The sequence below is a fragment of the Coregonus lavaretus genome (genome assembly GCF_964263955.1).
Source record: "Coregonus lavaretus genome assembly, chromosome: 6".
Classification (NCBI taxonomy): Eukaryota; Metazoa; Chordata; class Actinopteri; order Salmoniformes; family Salmonidae; genus Coregonus; species Coregonus lavaretus.
The window spans coordinates 16,405,822-16,422,991 of NC_139993.1; the positions used below are offsets into that span (position 1 = coordinate 16,405,822).

Consider the following 17,170-nt stretch of genomic DNA (forward strand, 5'->3'; position numbering starts at 1 on the left):
AGCCCAGGAATTATTCCTGCTAGATGCAAACAGTTGTTCCTTTTATTTGGAAAACCAGCTGTATTTCTTTTGATCACATACACACAAAAAAAAGAGTAAAACAGGATTTAATGAGGGCCGAACTCGACGAGTGGTCCACAGGCCAGTGTTCCCGGCCAGAGAAAACCCACCAATAATTCCTAAACAATAAATATGCTCACACCCAGGCGCTCCGTCTGTGGGATAGACATGCCGAATCATTTAACGGGACAGTTTGCATGTATATTCTCCCTTTTCTCCCTCTCGCTGTGCGCCCTGAATATTCTCTCCCGTCACCCGCTTTTGACATTATTCATCATGCTGGCTTAACATCTCCAGTGTGAATGGGGTCCTGGAAAGACTTGAGAAACAAGGTTCCTATGGGAGAGTGAGGGCCCTGGGGTGAATGATATCAGCGTTGCACCGCAATATTTAGTTAATGAGCGAAAGCATCCCGCATGACTCTCTCTCTCGCTCTCTCTGCCCCTTTCTTTTCGACACTACCCCAAGATACAACCCTTTGCTTGTATCTGTTAGATTTTTTTTTTCAGTGGGAGTTTTATTTCCTCACAAGCCCCCAGTATACGTCACCAGCGTTAATTATGTTCTTCTACTTTTTTCTCCTTTTCTTGCATGTGTGCAAACGGAACCCTTAAAATGATTAGAAAGCCAACAGTCTAACCAGTCGGTGAGCGTCGAATGGCGATGAATGAAAAGCTGCCAACGAGATGCAGATGCTGTGTGTGTGTGCGTGCGTGCATGTGTGTGCATGTATGTGTGTGTTTGTGCGCATGTATGACTTTGTATGTATGCATCAACGCAGGCGGGTCAATGAATGTGAGGTTTCTTGGGTTACACCATTTGTGTGTCTCTCCCCGTGTAATGCTGATGTTTTGACTGTCAATAGGAGGTAGAACCGGTGTTGAAAACCCAAGGAATTAAGATAAGGATCGCACAAAGCCTGTCTTTCTCTCACTGCTCAGTACAATGAGCCCTGCGTCTGATGTTGCTTTGGTTCGCTCGAATCTCTCACTCCCGCCTTCTCCATTTTCTCCTCCATCTTCAACCTAACAGCCACACTGCTGAAGTAATGCTTTGGTTATTATCGAGCAGGTGTGTGTTTGTACAAATGTACAGTCCCTTTTTCTGAATATCAGCACTTATTTTCAATATTTTTCAAGCTCCGTTGATTTTCCTTTGTGTCCGTTCATTGGGAAATCGCAGGAGCTCGAGATTGCCGAGGGTCTGTTCAGCTACGAGCAAGTGTCCCTAATCAAGGGTGTTTGCAACGGCACACAATGCTGAATGCCTTGTCAAAGCTGTGTGGCGACTTTTCAGGCGTAATTGCAGGATGTGAAACGCAATCATGTTCTTTTCTTAAAACCTACCCCCACAAAGAAACACACACGCATTCACACACACACACACACACACACACACAGCAAAGCTAATCGTATTTGACATTTTCTTTAATATGATAACATCTACCTTTCAGGTAGCCATAAGAATCCGACTAGACGTTCATTACTTCTCTCTAGTTGGAACGGTGCTATGCCATGATCAGAACAGTGTGGAGCCGGCGCAAGATACGGCTCAGAAAACGTACCTCAATCCAGTGATGGGAGATGGCAGTGTCCTCCTAAGTATCCCATTATCCCAACTGACAAATCGAAAAGATTGAAATACTGCTAGTTTTTAATGAAACTGCCTTTTTCGTCAGCATGCTAGGCTAGCTAATGCTAAAGCAACCCATTGGATTCAAAACTTCCGGTAGCATATAGAGACTCCATGTAATCTGGCCTGACACCGATGAGGTATCCTGAGATGTGAAGTCTCCACAGTTAAACAATTTTGCCTAGATTATGATTAACACATACACAAGTGTAAACAAACACAAACACACACAAAGCATAATTTTGACTGTGTGGGAATCTAAAAAGAACTAGAATACTAATCGACTTGGGATAATATTACATTTGCCCTAAAATGTTGTAATGCTTTTAGTTTAATTAAGATTTGTATCAGAGGGGATGGGATACGGGGACAGGGTTTGCAAATGGTTAAAATTCCAGGTGAGTAACCTAATATTTACTTCACTACTTAATACATACAACCACTACCATGAGCCAAGCAGCTGCAAAGAAAACGACTAAAGTTATTTTCAGGCTTCGTAGGATACACGCTGAGGGCTGGGGAGGGTTTCTGCACTCACGAGTGTATCCTGAGTAATCACTTGAATTTTGGAAATAAATTATTGTTGCTGTAAATGTAGCGTGAAAGAGAAGCGTTTTTTTGGGGGGGGGGCCGTGAAACTGGCAAGGATGTTAATTGATGAGAGTTATGGCGGGCTGCTAGTTGCACTGGGGGAATCATTACTGCTGAAGTGTAACAACTGCATCCATGGCTGTTTGCCTTCCCACACACACACGCATGCATGAACACAAAAGTATGCACGCACACACACATACACATCGCTCCAAACTCCAAACTTACACGGCAAAGGCATCAGCAGTCACTGAGAGTGCCTCACTCTCCGTGTCCTTTTGTCATTCAACTACACACACACAAACTCGGGAGTGTCAGGTAGTTACATAACATTTGTGTTCCACCATGAGTCGGCCAAATCTCTCAGGAACTACAGAGCGGCGCTTTCAAAAAACAGATAATATTATTTTGGGTTCACGCAATAGTGAAAACAAACAATTATCACCGAGGCATTTCATATCCTAGAGTCAATTTGTGAGAAGAGAAAGAAAATGGCATGCAGCACTTTGGGTTAAAGGATTTAGGCCAGTGGTCACCAACCGGTCGACCAAACATTTCTGTAAAAAGCCCAACGAGGCTTGCATTCCTATTTTTTTATTCGTGCCACGCTGTTTGCGGTAGGTGCACTTGATCCAGCTGCCCTGTGCACCGGGTAGTTGAAGTGTTCCCATTTTTTACCATTTCATGTGTCTGAAGGTACAAACTCTGCCTACCCAGCAAGCCCGGAGACCAAATCAAGTGCACCTATAGGCCTACCGCTGGCCAATCAGATAGCTCAGATCACCATGTCTGCAGTATATACAGTCAATGGTCTGCAGCTACCACGAGCCCAAAGCGAAGTTGATAGTCAACTCTACGGTGTGAGATTTCAAAACTTTAAAAACCATGACTAGAGGGACTGCTGTTTTTATGAGTGTATTCATGTTTAAGATTTTATTCAGCACTGTCAACACTTTATACGCCATAAAACGCCCTCTTCCTATCCACTCGTGCTACAAAGTGTATTGATAGACTTGCTTGTGTCTTTTTAGTATCAAGGAATATTTCACGTTCTCTGGTCATACGAGTAACAACATGAATTGGTGCATGAGTCAGAAATAATAAAGTGTAACGCGAGTTTCGTCATTAGCTGGAAGACGGTGCCCCCTTTTTGGTCAGTCAGCAGTCAGCGGAGGGAGGGAGAGCTGAGGGACGGTGAGAGGCAGCCTCTCCGCTGGTCTCGCTCTCCCTCTCCCGAGACTGACCATCAGATGCAGGCATCATCAGTCCAGTAAAATATTTTTTTAAATAATTATTTCAATTCATGCCTCATGAGTAATACAACAAATGATCTATTACCAGTGTGATCATATACCTCAAGTTTTGAAATATTATTTTTTAAATGGTCTGAGAAGAACATTGGCAGGGCAACTCAAGAATAGTGATAATGTATTGAGCCTATAGCCTACTGCACAAACCTCATTGCTACAGAACTGTTTTGAATAGGTTAATGTTGCATAGGCTTAAATTTTTTAAGTAATGTTTAAAAAAATATCTGAGCGCTAGATCTCGGCCTGCATTTTGACTCAGAAAGTGATCTCGGCTCAGAAAAGGTTGGTGACCACTGATTTAGGTCATGCTTTAACTGGCTGACATCAGTATTGGGAAGATAGAAATCCTGGACTGGAGTTTTAAGCTCCAAACAGGAACTGGGTCAAACTGCAGTCCTGACCTATATGTCTGTCTATCGTGTGTCTGTCTGTCTGTCTGTTGTGTGTGTGTGAATGAAATGAAATGTTATTTTCGTGTCAAATCGGCAGTTGGCAACCCATCCCTTATGAGATTCATTGACACATAAACAAACATTACAATAATTCACTGTGATAATTCAGTGATAATTCTTCTTCCGGTGCTATCTACAGCGCGCATCGCATAAAGAGTAAAAAATTAAATCTATACATAACAGTAAATAAGGTTATCCAAACAGAGCAGTAAAAAATATACATGCATACGTTACATATACAGATAAATAAATACAGAAAAATTAAACAGAAGGCATTTGAACCCAGTCTGGCACAAAGATAAGGTTCATGTGGGAGACATGCCTGCACACAATCTATATACACACGTGCCATTTGCCACATAGAAGCTAAATATGTTTATAATTTAATTATTGGTAGCCCTTTTTCATTTATTCCAGGCTTGATCTAAATATTCTGCGAACAGAAATACACAATGGACAAAAAAACATTTCAGTTTCTCCTCATTGCTCAGCCACATAACGCCAGGGTATATCAGGTGGGCTTTCTGGAATAAAAGCAGTGTATATCGTGGTAAAAAGGGCAATAGAGGATAAAAATGAGTTTCATTCTCTATTTCTTCGAGGTCCCAATAGTTACATATTCTTTCCTCTTCCATTTCACCACAATACCGAACTTGTTCTTCTATTCTGGTGGGGACCTGAAATTCCCAAAAGTCCCCACAAGGATAGTAAAATAAGGAAAATTTTCCCTCGTGGGGACATTTCCCACATCCCCACGAGAACAAAGGCTATTTTAAGCTTAAGGGTTAGGTTTAGGGTTAAGGTTAGAATTAGGGTTAGGGTTAGAATTAGGGTTAGGGGTTAGGTTTAGGCGTTAGGGTTAGGTTTAGGGGTTAGGGTAAGGGGTTGTAGAAAATAGGATTTTGAATTATAATTTTTTTTTTGGGGGGGGGGGGTCCCCACGAGGATAGAAAAACAAGTGTGTGTGTGTGTGTGAGTGTGTGTATGTGTGTGTTTGATTGTGTGCATTTGTTTGCTTCTGTGTGTGTATGTGTTTGCGCACCACTCACAAACCGGAGTGGAGTGTAAGCAAAGTCAGCCTGTGTTTATGATAGCAGTCACTGTGAGGTAGTCACTCTCGCTGTCCCACTGATGCCACATTATTTCAGTTTATCACCACTGTCACGTCGTCAAACCATTGGAAATTTGAAACACAGCAGACAGGGGTGCCCCTCCTCTCTCAGACCGAGAGACGGACACAACCAGAAAGATACACCATTACTCCTATCTATGTCAATTGTATTTCCACAAGCCTGCATTAGTAGCAAGTATGAAAAAATCAAAAGAACACTTAACTTCTCCCACTACATTTGACTAAATTAAAATGTACAACTGCAGTAGCCATGATAGTTACTTAATAACACACGGCTGTTCATTTTGAATTAGGAAAAAATAAAGCTTATTGGAACTTGGTCCAGATATCAAAGTTAAACATTTTCAGGGAATTCTACAATGACGGTGCAATAACCTCCCTGGAATATTCTACCTGGAAACACTCAGATTTATAAAGCAGCTTGCTCATTTTCAACGAGGGTTGGTGTCAACTCCATTTCAATGTAAACAATCTGACTAAACTCCAACTTTTTAAAGAGCTTTGTAAAAGGGACTCAACAAACTTTAAAGAATGAAGCAAGAATAAAGGAGCAATTATTGTAAATTATTACTACAGATTTATTCAGGAATTGAAATATCCTCATTGAAAATAAATGGTCATTTTCCATTCCTGAAATTGAATTTCTGTTCACTTCCTGAGTTCAAACTGAATCAAAATGGCAAAGACCCCAAGCATGTTTTTCATAACAACAACAAAAATCTGAACATGTGTGTGCGCACATGCAAATGTATGTGCATTTATGCGTGTTTCAGTGCATGCCGTACCTCCAGAAGCCAGGGTTTGAGCTTGCGGTCCAGGATGATGTCAAAGCCCAGCACCTCGAAGCAGACGCTGTCGCTCCCTGGTGGCTGTCCGGGGCGACACATGCGGTAGGCATGGAGGACGTGGGGCTCAGCCACTATCAGAGTCTTCACCACCAGCTCCTGTCAACACACACAGAGAGTCAGATCCTATCACCACACACACACCTCCTCTCCCTCTTCTCTTTCCTCTACCTCTAATAATTCTAGAATTATTCAACATATTAGGCCTGCGTTCTCAGTAGTATATGCCAGAATCTGAAGTCTGCACTAGAGAGACCTCAGATGTAAACATTTTAATTCTGTTATAAATTACTATTTTAAAAAAACATACATTAATTCACTGTCTAGGTCTGAGACATAATTATTATGTACATTATCTAATGTGTAAACAAAAGGAAAAATGCATTGTTGATATAACTGCCTGCTCTCTCAAACACACACACACACAACCTCACACACGATACACATAAAGAAGATTCACACAAGCTCACACACACGCATGCACAAGTTCACACAAGACTGCAGGCAGTGAACAGAGCAACGCGAGGAGTAACATTAGTTAGAGTGTGTGTGTGTGTGTGTGTGTGTTTTGTGTGTGTGTGACATGGAAAACAGGCCTAGCACAGACCAGGCCCTGTGTTCTCTTATCAGGGCTGAGGCAGGCGTTGGCTTCCCAGGAGACGGACTGTGTTTCAGGGACGGCCTGCGGTGTGTGTACTGCAGGAAGGACAGGTCTATATGTATCTCATGCAGGCAGTGGGGGTATACGAGGGAGATGCAGGCAGGTACCCTGTAAAGAGATGCCCAGTGTAACATTGGCTTGGGTTATTCGCCAGGCTGGAGACTGGTATGTGTTTGTGTGTTTCAGATATTTGTGTTTGTGTGTGTGTGTTCAAACCAGGTAGCTTTGGCCCACTTTGGACAGAGAGGAGAAAATCGTATCAATAAACAATCCTACAATACCGTTACCTTGTTTGTTAACCTCTTTTTTTATATACACTACAAGTTAAAAGTTTAGACACACCTACTCATTCAAGGGTTGTTCTTTATTTTGTCTATTTTCTACATTGTAGAATAATAGTGAAGACATCAAAACTATGAAATAACACATATGGAATCATGTAGTAACCAAAAAAAGTGTTAAACAAATCAAAATATATTTTATATTTGAGATTCTTCAAATAGCCACCCTTTGCACACACTTGGAATGCAGTCGCAAAACCAATTAAGCGCTATGCTTCCTGAAGCACCTCCCACAAGTTGGATTGGCTTGATGGGCACTTCTTACGTACCAAACGGTCAAGCTGCTCCCACAACAGCTCAATAGGGTTGAGATCCGGTGACTGTGCTGGCCACTCCATTATAGACAGAATACCAGCTGACTGCTTCTTCCCTAAATCGTTATTGCATAGTTTGGAGCTGTGCTTTGGGTCATTGTCCTGTTGTAGGAGGAAATTGGCTCCAATCAAGCGTCATCCCCAGGGTATGGCTTGGCGTTGCAAAATGGAGTGATAGCCTTCCTTCTTCAAGATCCCTTTTACCCTGTACAAATCTCCCACTTTACCACCACCAAAGCACCCCCAGACAATCACATTGCCTCCACCATGCTTGACAGATGGCATCAAGCACTCCTGCAGCATCTTTTCATTTGGTTTGCGTCTCACAAATGTTCTTCTTTTCTTCTTTTGCCCATCTTAATCTTTTATTTTTATTGGCCAGAAAAAAAAAGAAAAAAAAACCCATTGTAAAGTGGTTATCCCACTGGCTATAAGGTGAATGCACCTATTTGTAAGTCGCTCTGGATAAGAGCGTCTGCTAAATGACGTAAATGTAAATGTAACACAGGACTGATGGTTGCTGATAATGGGCCTCTGTACGCCTATGTCGATATTCCATTAATAATCTGCCGTTAACAACATTAACAATGTCTACACAGTATTTCTGATCAATTTTCTTTTCTTTCAAAAACAAGGACATTTCTAAGTGACCCAAAACTTTTGAACGGTAGTGTATGCGTTTCAAGAAGCTATGCGTATGTTGCACGTCACAACTTCACAGGAGAGGCATCTGAACGTTTATTTTGATTTGGATCAAAAAACATTTTTGTCAGAAATGCCTACTGGAACATGTGAACTTTTATGTGCCTTAATAACAAACTTGTGTACCATTTGTAAATACGAATACAATTGTTAAATTACGAGCATAGTTCGTTTAGCCACGGAAAAAGACAGGAACCTTCCTGCTACCCGTGATTGGCTGAGATAATGGGTGGGCTGGACATGCCGAGAGATGAGTTCTGATTGGTCTGCCATGCTTCTGTCTATAACATGAGCTGCTCAGTATGTGTAGATAATCCTTGCTACCGCAGCTTTTTTGAAAACGTTGCTACTGCTCTCAACATTGCTGCCCAGAATTTAGCAGGCGCTATCGACAAAGATCAGTGGGAAAAAGTTGTGATGGACTACTTTCTACACATGGTCAGTGTGAACCGGAGTGACTTGACACAACAACGGAGCAAACAAGCTGTAGCTAGCTACAAACCAAACGGAAAAGACACGCTGCCGTAAAGCATGCATCCATGTACACGGGTAAGAGTTTAGCTACATTTTCAGATACTTTTGTCAGAAAGTCGTTTTCATTGCAAGATAAAGCGTACTGTTAGTTAGCTAGCGAACGTTAGCTTGCTGGCTTACTAGCTAACGTTACGTGTATGATCTGTGTAGTAATATTATTTATATCTCAGAAAGCCATTTGCATTGCTAGTTACACCTGTGATTGCTTTATGCCTCTCTCCCATGTCAATATGCCTTGCCTATTGCTGTTTCGGTTAGTTCTTATTATACAATTTCACTGTAGAGCCCCCAGTCCCGCTCAACCTGCCTCAGATAGCTCTTTTGTCCCACCCCCCACACACATGGAAACCGGCTCAATCGGTGCCTCCAGTGATGCTATCTCTTTCATCGTTACCCAACGCTTAGGTTTACCGCCACTGTACTCATATCCTTCCATATCCTTGTCTGTACATAATGCCCGGAAATCTGCCCATTTTATTCCCTGTACCCAACGCACTAGAAGACCAGTTCTTAAAGCCTTTAGCCGTATCCTTATTCTTCTCCTCCTCTGTTCCTCTGGTGATGTAGAGGTTAACCCAGGCGCTGTAGCCCCCAGTATCACTCCTACTCCCCAGGCTCTCTCATTTGTTGACTTCTGTAACCGTAGAAGCCTTGGTTTCTTGCATGTTAACATCAGAAGCCTCCTCCCTAAGTTTGAGTTATTCACTGCGTTGGCACACTCCGCCAACCCTGATGTTCTAGCAGTGTCTAAATCCTGGTTTAGGAAGGCCACCAACCCTAAATCCGTAAACATGGGCTCCCTCATAGATATCATCCTGACTAATTTACCCCTCTAAATACACCTCAGCTGTCTTCAATAAGGATCTCAGTGATCACTGCCTCATTGCCTGCGTCCGTAATGGGTCCGCGGTCAAACGAACACCCCTCATCACTGTCAAACGCTCCCTAAAACACTTCAGCGAGCAGGCCTTTCTAATCGACCTGGCCTGGGTATCCTGGATGGATATTGACCTCATTCCGTCAGTAGAGGATGCCTGGTTGTTCTTTAAAAGTGCTTTCCTCTCCATCTTAAATAAGCATGCCCCATTCAAAAACTTCAAAACTAAGAACAGATATAGCCTCTGGTTCACCCCAGACTTGACTGCCCTTGACCAGCACAAAAACATCCTGTGGCGTACTGCATTAGCATCGAACAGCCACCGCGATATGCAACTTTTCAGGGAAGTCAGGAACAAATATACACAATCAGTTAGGAAAGCAAAGACTAGCTTTTTCAAACAGAAGTTTGCATCCTGTAGCACTAACTCCAAAAAGTTTTGGGACACTGGACTTTAGTCCATGGAGAATAAGAGCACCTCCTCCCAGCTGCCCACTGCACTGAGGCCACCGATAAATTTACGATAATCGAGAATTTCAATAAGCATTTTGCTACGGCTGGCCATGCTTTCCACCTGGCTACCCCTACCCCGGCCACAAGCTCTGCACCCTCCGCTGCAACTTGCCCATGCCCCCCCCCCCCCCCCCCGCTTCTCCTGCACCCAAATTCAGATAGCTAATGTTCTGAAAGAGCTGCAAAATCTGGACCCCTACAAATCAGCTGGGCTAGACAATCTGGACCCTTTCTTTCTAAAATGAGCCACCGAAATTGTAGCAACCCCTGTTACTAGCCTGTTCAACCTCTCTTTCGTATCATCTGTGATCCCCAGAGATTGGAAAGCTGCCGCGGTCATCCCCCTCTTCAAAGGGGATGACACTCTAGATCCAAACTGTTACAGACCTATATACATCCTGCCCTGCCTTTAGAAAGTATTTGAAAGCCAAGTTAACAAACAGATCACCGACCATTTCAAATTCCACCGTACCTTCTCCACTATGCAATCTGGTTTCCGAGCTGGTCATGGGTGCACCTCAGCCATGCTCAAGGTCCTAAGCGATATTATAACCGCGATCGCTAAAAGACAGTACTGTGCAGCCGTCTTCATCGACCTGGCCAAGGCTTTCGACTCTGTCAATCACCACATTCTTATTGGCAGACTAAATAGCCTTGGTTTCTCAAATGACTGCCTCGGCTGGTTCACCAACTACTTCTCAGATAGAGTTCAATGTGTCTGTCACGGATACAGCCGAGGCTGCCCCTCCTTGCTCGGGCAGGCTTCGGCGTTCGTCGTCACCGAAGTACTAGCTGCCACCGATCGATGTTTCTGTGTCACACTAGTCCTTTCTTTATTATTCACACCTGTTACTCATTAGGCTTATTGGTTTCCCTATATTACCTCTGTTTTCCCTCCTGGGTTTGTGCGTGATTGTTCGTTGTTACGTCGTCTGTTGAGCTGCTGTTTTGCTCTTCCCTGCATGGAGGGTTTGATATGGTTTACTTTGTGTTTAGTAAAGCCATACTTTTCTCAGTTCTGTGTCCTGCGCCTGATTCCGTTTCACCACTTCACCCAGACGCTGACAGTGTCATATCAGAGGGCCTGTTGTCTGGACCTCTGGCGGTCTCTATGGTGTTGCCACAGGGTTCAATTCTCGGGCCGACTCTATTATCTGTGTATATCAATGATGTCGCTCTTGCTGCTGGTGACTCTCAGATCCACCTCTACGCAGACGACACCATTTTGTATACATCTGGCCCTTCATTGGACACTGTGTTAACAAACCTCCAAACGAGCTTCAATGCCATACAACACTCCTTCCGTAGCCTCCAACTGCTATTAAACGCTAGTAAAACTAAATGCATGCTTTTCAATCGAACGCTGTTTGCACCCGCCCGCCCGACTAGAATCACTACTCTCGGCGGGTCTGACTTAGAATATGTGGACAACTACAAATACCTAGGTGTCTGGTTAGACCATAAGCTCTCCTTCCAGACTCACATTAAGCATCTCCAATCCAAAGTTAAATCTAGAATCAGCTTCCTATTTCGCAACAAAGCCTCCTTCACTCATGCTGCCAAACATGCCCTTGTAAAACTGACTATCCTACCGATCCTTGACTTCAGCGATGTCATTTACAAAATAGCCTCCAACACTCTACTCAGCAAATTGGATGTAGTCTCAGTGTCACAGTGCCATCCGTTTTGTCACCAAAGCCCCATATACTACCCACATTGTGACCTGTACGCTCTCGTTGGCTGGCCCTCACTACATATTCGTCGCCAATCCCACTGGCTCCAGGTCATCTATACATCTCTTCTAGGCAAATCCCTGCCTTATCTTAGCTCATTGGTCACCATAGCAACACCCACCCGTAGTATGCGCTCCAGCAGGTATATCTCACTGGTCATCCCCAAAGCCAACACCTCCTTTGGCCGCCATTCCTTTCAGTTCTCTGCTGCTAATGACTGGAACGAACTGCAAAAATCTCTGAAGCTGGAGAATCTTTTCTCCCTCACTAATTTTAAGCATCAGTTGTCAGAGCAGCTTACCGATCACTGCACCTGTACACAGCCCTTCTGTAATTAGCCCACCCAACTACCTCATCCCCATATTGTTGTTTATTTTGCTCATTTGCACCCCAGTATCTCTATTTGCACATCATCTTCTGCACATCTATCACTCCAGTGTTAATACTAAATTGTAATTATTTTGCACTATGGCCTACTTATTGCCTTACCTCCATAACTTACTACATTTGCACACACTGTATATAGATTTTCTATTGTGTTATTGACTGTACGTTGTGTTTATCCCATGTGTAACTCTGTGTTGTTGTTGTTTTTATCGCACTGCTTTGCTCTATCTTGGCCAGGTCGCAGTTGTAAATGAGAACTTGTTCTCAACTGGCCTACCTGGTTAAATAAAGGTTAAAAAAAATAACTGCCTAATGTTAGCTATCTAGCTAACATTGAACCTAGTTGGTTAGCTTTAGCTACCTGCAGATTCATACTCCAGCATTTCATGCATGGTGGCAAGCTATGACAATCCGTTTGTACTGTAGCTATGGATTGGGATTATGGTTCATTGTTTAGCTAGCTAGCTACATGTCTAAACAAAAGACTTGCGGGGTGATTACGGCCATCTATTGTATTTCATGAACATGTGTACATGTCTAGACAATAGTGACCTATCCACTTAGCTAGATGTGGCTGGTTATAGCATTTCTTTCACATGACCCATAAATTTAGACAAGTGTCTTGGAAAGCAATATCTAATAATTATAAAATATTTATGCAATATGGACACTTTCAAAGTCAGATTAGGATATAGGCCAAGGACTAGATAAAGTGTATTTTTACCTGGAGTTTTTCCTTATTGTAAGTTACTACTTAAACCACTTTTAGTCTTACAAACTTTGGTTGTTTACTACACTACTTTACTCACTCTGTTTAGCACATGGCCTCACATGTGAATCTTTAAAGAGATGGGTGGGGCTAAGGCTTAAGAGGGTGTGAACTATGCTGAATAGGTGTAGACAAAGAAGAGCTCTCCAATAGGTGTACCAAAACATGCAAGGACCATTTTCTCAAAAGTGGGGTTACAAGTTTATCAACTTTGAAAGCAGAATAACTTTTCCATTGTTCCTCAACTGCAGTGTATGATATACCATTTTGTACCGTAGCTCTGTCTTTTATCCAATGTAAAAAACACCATTTCTATTTGCTACATAAGACCGAATTGAGGCTGGTCAGTCACATATATTTGGTGGTATTTTGTAAATGTTTTGTTGACAGGTACAGTCCATTCGGAAAGTATTCAGACCCGTTCACTTTTTCCACATTTTGTTACGTTACAGCCTTATTCTAAAATTGATTAAATCATTTTTTTCCCTCCATCAATCTACACACAACACCCCATAACAACAAAGCGAAAATAGGTTTTTAGAATTTTTTGCAAATGTATACAAATTAAAAAAAACAGAAATACCTTATTTACATAAGTATTCAGACCCTTTGCTATGACACTCAAAATTGAGCTCAGGTGCATCCTGTTTCCATTGACAATCCTTCAGATGTTTCTACAACTTGATTGGAGTCTACCTGTGGTAAATTCAATTGATTGGACATGATTTGGAAAGGCAAACACCTGTCTAAATAAGGTCCCACAGTTGACAGTGCATGTCAGTGCAAAACCGAGCCATGAGGTCGAAGGAATTGTCCACAGCATTGTGTCAAGGCACAGATCTGGGGAAGGGTATCAAAACATTTCTGCAGCATTGAAGGTCCCCAAGAACACAGTGGCCTCCATGATTCTTAAATGGAAGAAGTTTGGAACCACCAAGACTCTTCCTAGAGCTGGCCGCCCAGCCAAACTGAGCAATCGGGGGAGAAGGGCCTTGGTCAGGGACGTGACCAAGAACCTGATGGTCACTCTGACAGAGTTACACAGTTCCTCTGTGGAGACAGGAGAATTTTCCAGAAGGACAACCATCTCTGCAGCACTCCACCATTCAGGCCTTTATGGTAGAGTGGCCAGACGGAAGCCACTCCTCAGTAAAATGCACATGACAGCCCACTTGGAGTTTGCCAAAAGGCACCTAAAGACTCTCAGACCATGAGAAACAAGATTCTCTGGTCTGATGAAACCAAGATTGAACTCTTTGGCCTGAATGCCAAGCGTCACGTCTGGAGGAAACCTGGCACCATCCCTACAGTGAAGCATGGTGGTGGCAGCATCATGCTGTGGGGATGTTTTTCAGCAGCAGGGACTGGGAAACTAATCAGGATCGAGGGAAAGATGAATGGAGCAAAGTACAGAGAGAAAACCTGCTCCAGAGTGCTCAGGACCTCAGACTGGTGTGAAGGTTCACCTTCCAACAGGACAACGACCCTAAGCACACAGCCAAGACAATACAGGAGTGGCTTTGGGACAATGTCCTTGAGTGGCCCAGCCAGAGCCCGGACTTGAACCTGATCGAACATCTCTGGAGAGACCTGAAAATAGCTGTGCAGCGACGCTCCCCATCCAACCTGACAGAGCTTAAGAGGATCTGCAGAGAATGGGAGAAACTGACCCAAATACAGGTCTGCCACGCTTGTAGCGTCATACCCAAGAAGACTCAAGGCTGTAATCGCTGCCAAAGGTGCTTTAACAAAGTACTGAGTAACGGGTTTAAATACATATGTAAATTTGATTTCAGTTAAAAAAAATCTAAAAACCTGTTTTTCCTTTGTCATTATGTGGTATTGTGTGTAGATTAATGAGGGGGAAAAACTATTTCATCAATTTTAGAATAAGGCTGTAACGTAACAAATTGTGGAAAAAGTCAAGGGGTTTGAAAACTTTCCGAATGCACTGTATATTCTGAAGTTACTATAGGATTTGACCTGAACATTTTAAGAGATAGATGAGAGAGGGAGTGCAGAAAGTGAGTGGAGAAACGGGGGATCGAACCGCTGCCTCCAGGGGCATATGTGGTCCAGGGGCGGCAGCACTAGCACTAGACCAGCCCGGCACGATTGTTAACATCTTCAGGTCAAATCCTATAGTAACTTCAGAATCCAGCGCATAACTCAAACTTTCGTATAAATTATGCATCGATGTCAACAAGAGATTTACACGAAAATGTAAATTACATGCATGTTTCTCGAGTTTGAATCCTGCCTTTTTAATAACATCTCTGTCCTTGACAGGGAGTGAAAGAGAATCGAGATGGTCAGATTCGTAAAAAAAAAAAGCCTACGAAGGATGGTTGAAAGGAAGCAGGCAGTGAGAGAATACCGTATGTGAACAGAGAGAATATGAGTATGTGAATTGCAGTGTGAAGAGCAAGAAGGTAGTAGATGGCAGAGTGAAGTCTCTAGAAGAGAGAAAAGCGGCCAGTGTCTTGTTGAGCTTGTGCACCGAGGATACAGTAACTAACTAGCCGATACCGTGTCCATATTAGGACAGACACAACCCTCCATGGAGTCACTGGAAGTACTCTGACACAACTTCCGTGGATATGTGACTGTCCTAATGTAGTTGATACGGTAGGTTCAATCAGTAAAGCTGGTAATGGATGGTTCACTTTACTTCATTCAGTAAGCACAATATAATTCACATTGCTTCCTCTTCTATGGGCACAGCGGGAATTTATATCTGATGTTGACAATGTTCTCATCAACAGCACAGCATCATGTCACTACAGAGGGAAGGAGAGGGAGGTAAAGAGGATCAAGAGGGAGAAGTGGAGGGATGAAACATCTGAAGCGGAGGTGTCAGCAGAACAGACTGACAGAAAAAAGTAAGCGTTTTGGGGAGAGATGAGAGAGCAAGAGGTTATGAGAGGTGATACATGAAAATGTTGGACACAACAACAGCGGGGCACCGAGAGGAGAGATGGATAGAGTAAGGGTGTGTCCCAATAATCTCTCCTTTCTCCTGAAGTGTGCACTCGTTCTTTACTACCTACAAATTTGAAAGCATTGGATTGGTGTATGCATGGGCTAGAGGGAGTTCCCATATACCAGTCATTGAGGGGTATACAGTGGAGAGATGATTATGGGAGGAGTTGAGAAACAGCTGCACCAAGGTCAGAGAGAGTGAGAGAAAAAGAGAGGGAGAGAAATTTAAGAGAGAACGCAAACCATACAAACGCCTCAATTCAGACAAGATGAAAGAAACTGGAGAAAGGTGTTTGGATGGACAAACCGCGAGCAGAACGAGGAAGTGAGACTTCCAAGAGACGCCTCCACTTGTTTTGTTTCGCCCATCCAAAAGCCAAACAAGCCTGGAGGTCGTTGAATCCCTGTCATAACAAAAGTCTTCAAACCTTGGCCGAAACTGGAATGGTACGCGGATGCTCAGTGTGTGTGTGTGTGTGTGTGTGTGTGTGTGTGTGTGTGTGTGTGTGTGTGTGTGTGTGTGTGTGTGTGCACGCATTCACGTGTGCTCACACTTACGGAAACATCCCCCCAGAACTTGGCCACGTCGTAATCGTTCATGCGCAGGAACTCAGTGAACCAACCAATGGACCTCTTGCTGCCTTTGTCTGCCGTCTCGTCCCTCTCGAAGTTCTCGTTGTGTTTGTTGACGGAGTAGTTTGTTAGATGCATGTACAGCTGGCTCTGTGGAGAGAGGAAGGGGTTTAATGAACGATTGAATCGTTTCAAATCAAATCAAAATCAAATCAAATGTTATTTGTCACATGCGCCGAATACAACAGGTGTAGACCTTACAGTGAAATGCTTACTTACAAGCCCTTAACCAACAATGCAGTTTTAAGAAAGAATACCAAAAACAATCACAAAAAATCCAATATAAAATAATACGAAATAAAAGTAACAAATAGTTAAAACGCAGCAGTAAAAATAACAATAGCGAGGCTATATCCAGGGGGTACCGGTACCGAGTCAATGTGTGGGGGCACATTGAAATCCCTAGTTCAGGGGCCGTATGTATCAAGCATTTCAGAGTAGAAGTGCTGATATAGGATAAGATCCCCTCTGTACATCTAAATCATATTCATTGTGACCTAAAAAGCCAAACTGATTCTTAAGATTGACACATACGGACCCGGGTCAGAGTTAACAAAATGTTTGCTACACTGCTGTAGTTCTTACTCACCCCTTTTGCTTTTAATTGTTTAACCCTGCATATTGTTACAAATACAGTATGTCCTATATATTTTGTCTCTTTATATGCTTTGTTCATACAGCCAATGATAAAAGTATAATGAC

The 17,170-nt window shown here is 43.0% G+C and overlaps 1 protein-coding gene across 1 annotated transcript in view; it reads right to left on the minus strand.

The window, feature by feature from the left end:
• ttll7 (tubulin tyrosine ligase-like family, member 7) overlaps positions 1–17,170 on the minus strand; it is a 127,344-nt gene that overhangs the window by 63,335 nt on the left and 46,839 nt on the right. Inside the window, exons 7-8 of the mRNA XM_084163033.1 lie at positions 16,394–16,558; positions 5,963–6,121 (exon numbers count right to left, since the gene is read on the minus strand). Coding sequence (XP_084019159.1) covers positions 5,963–6,121; positions 16,394–16,558 — 324 coding nt within the window. The remainder of the gene's footprint in view (positions 1–5,962; positions 6,122–16,393; positions 16,559–17,170) is intronic.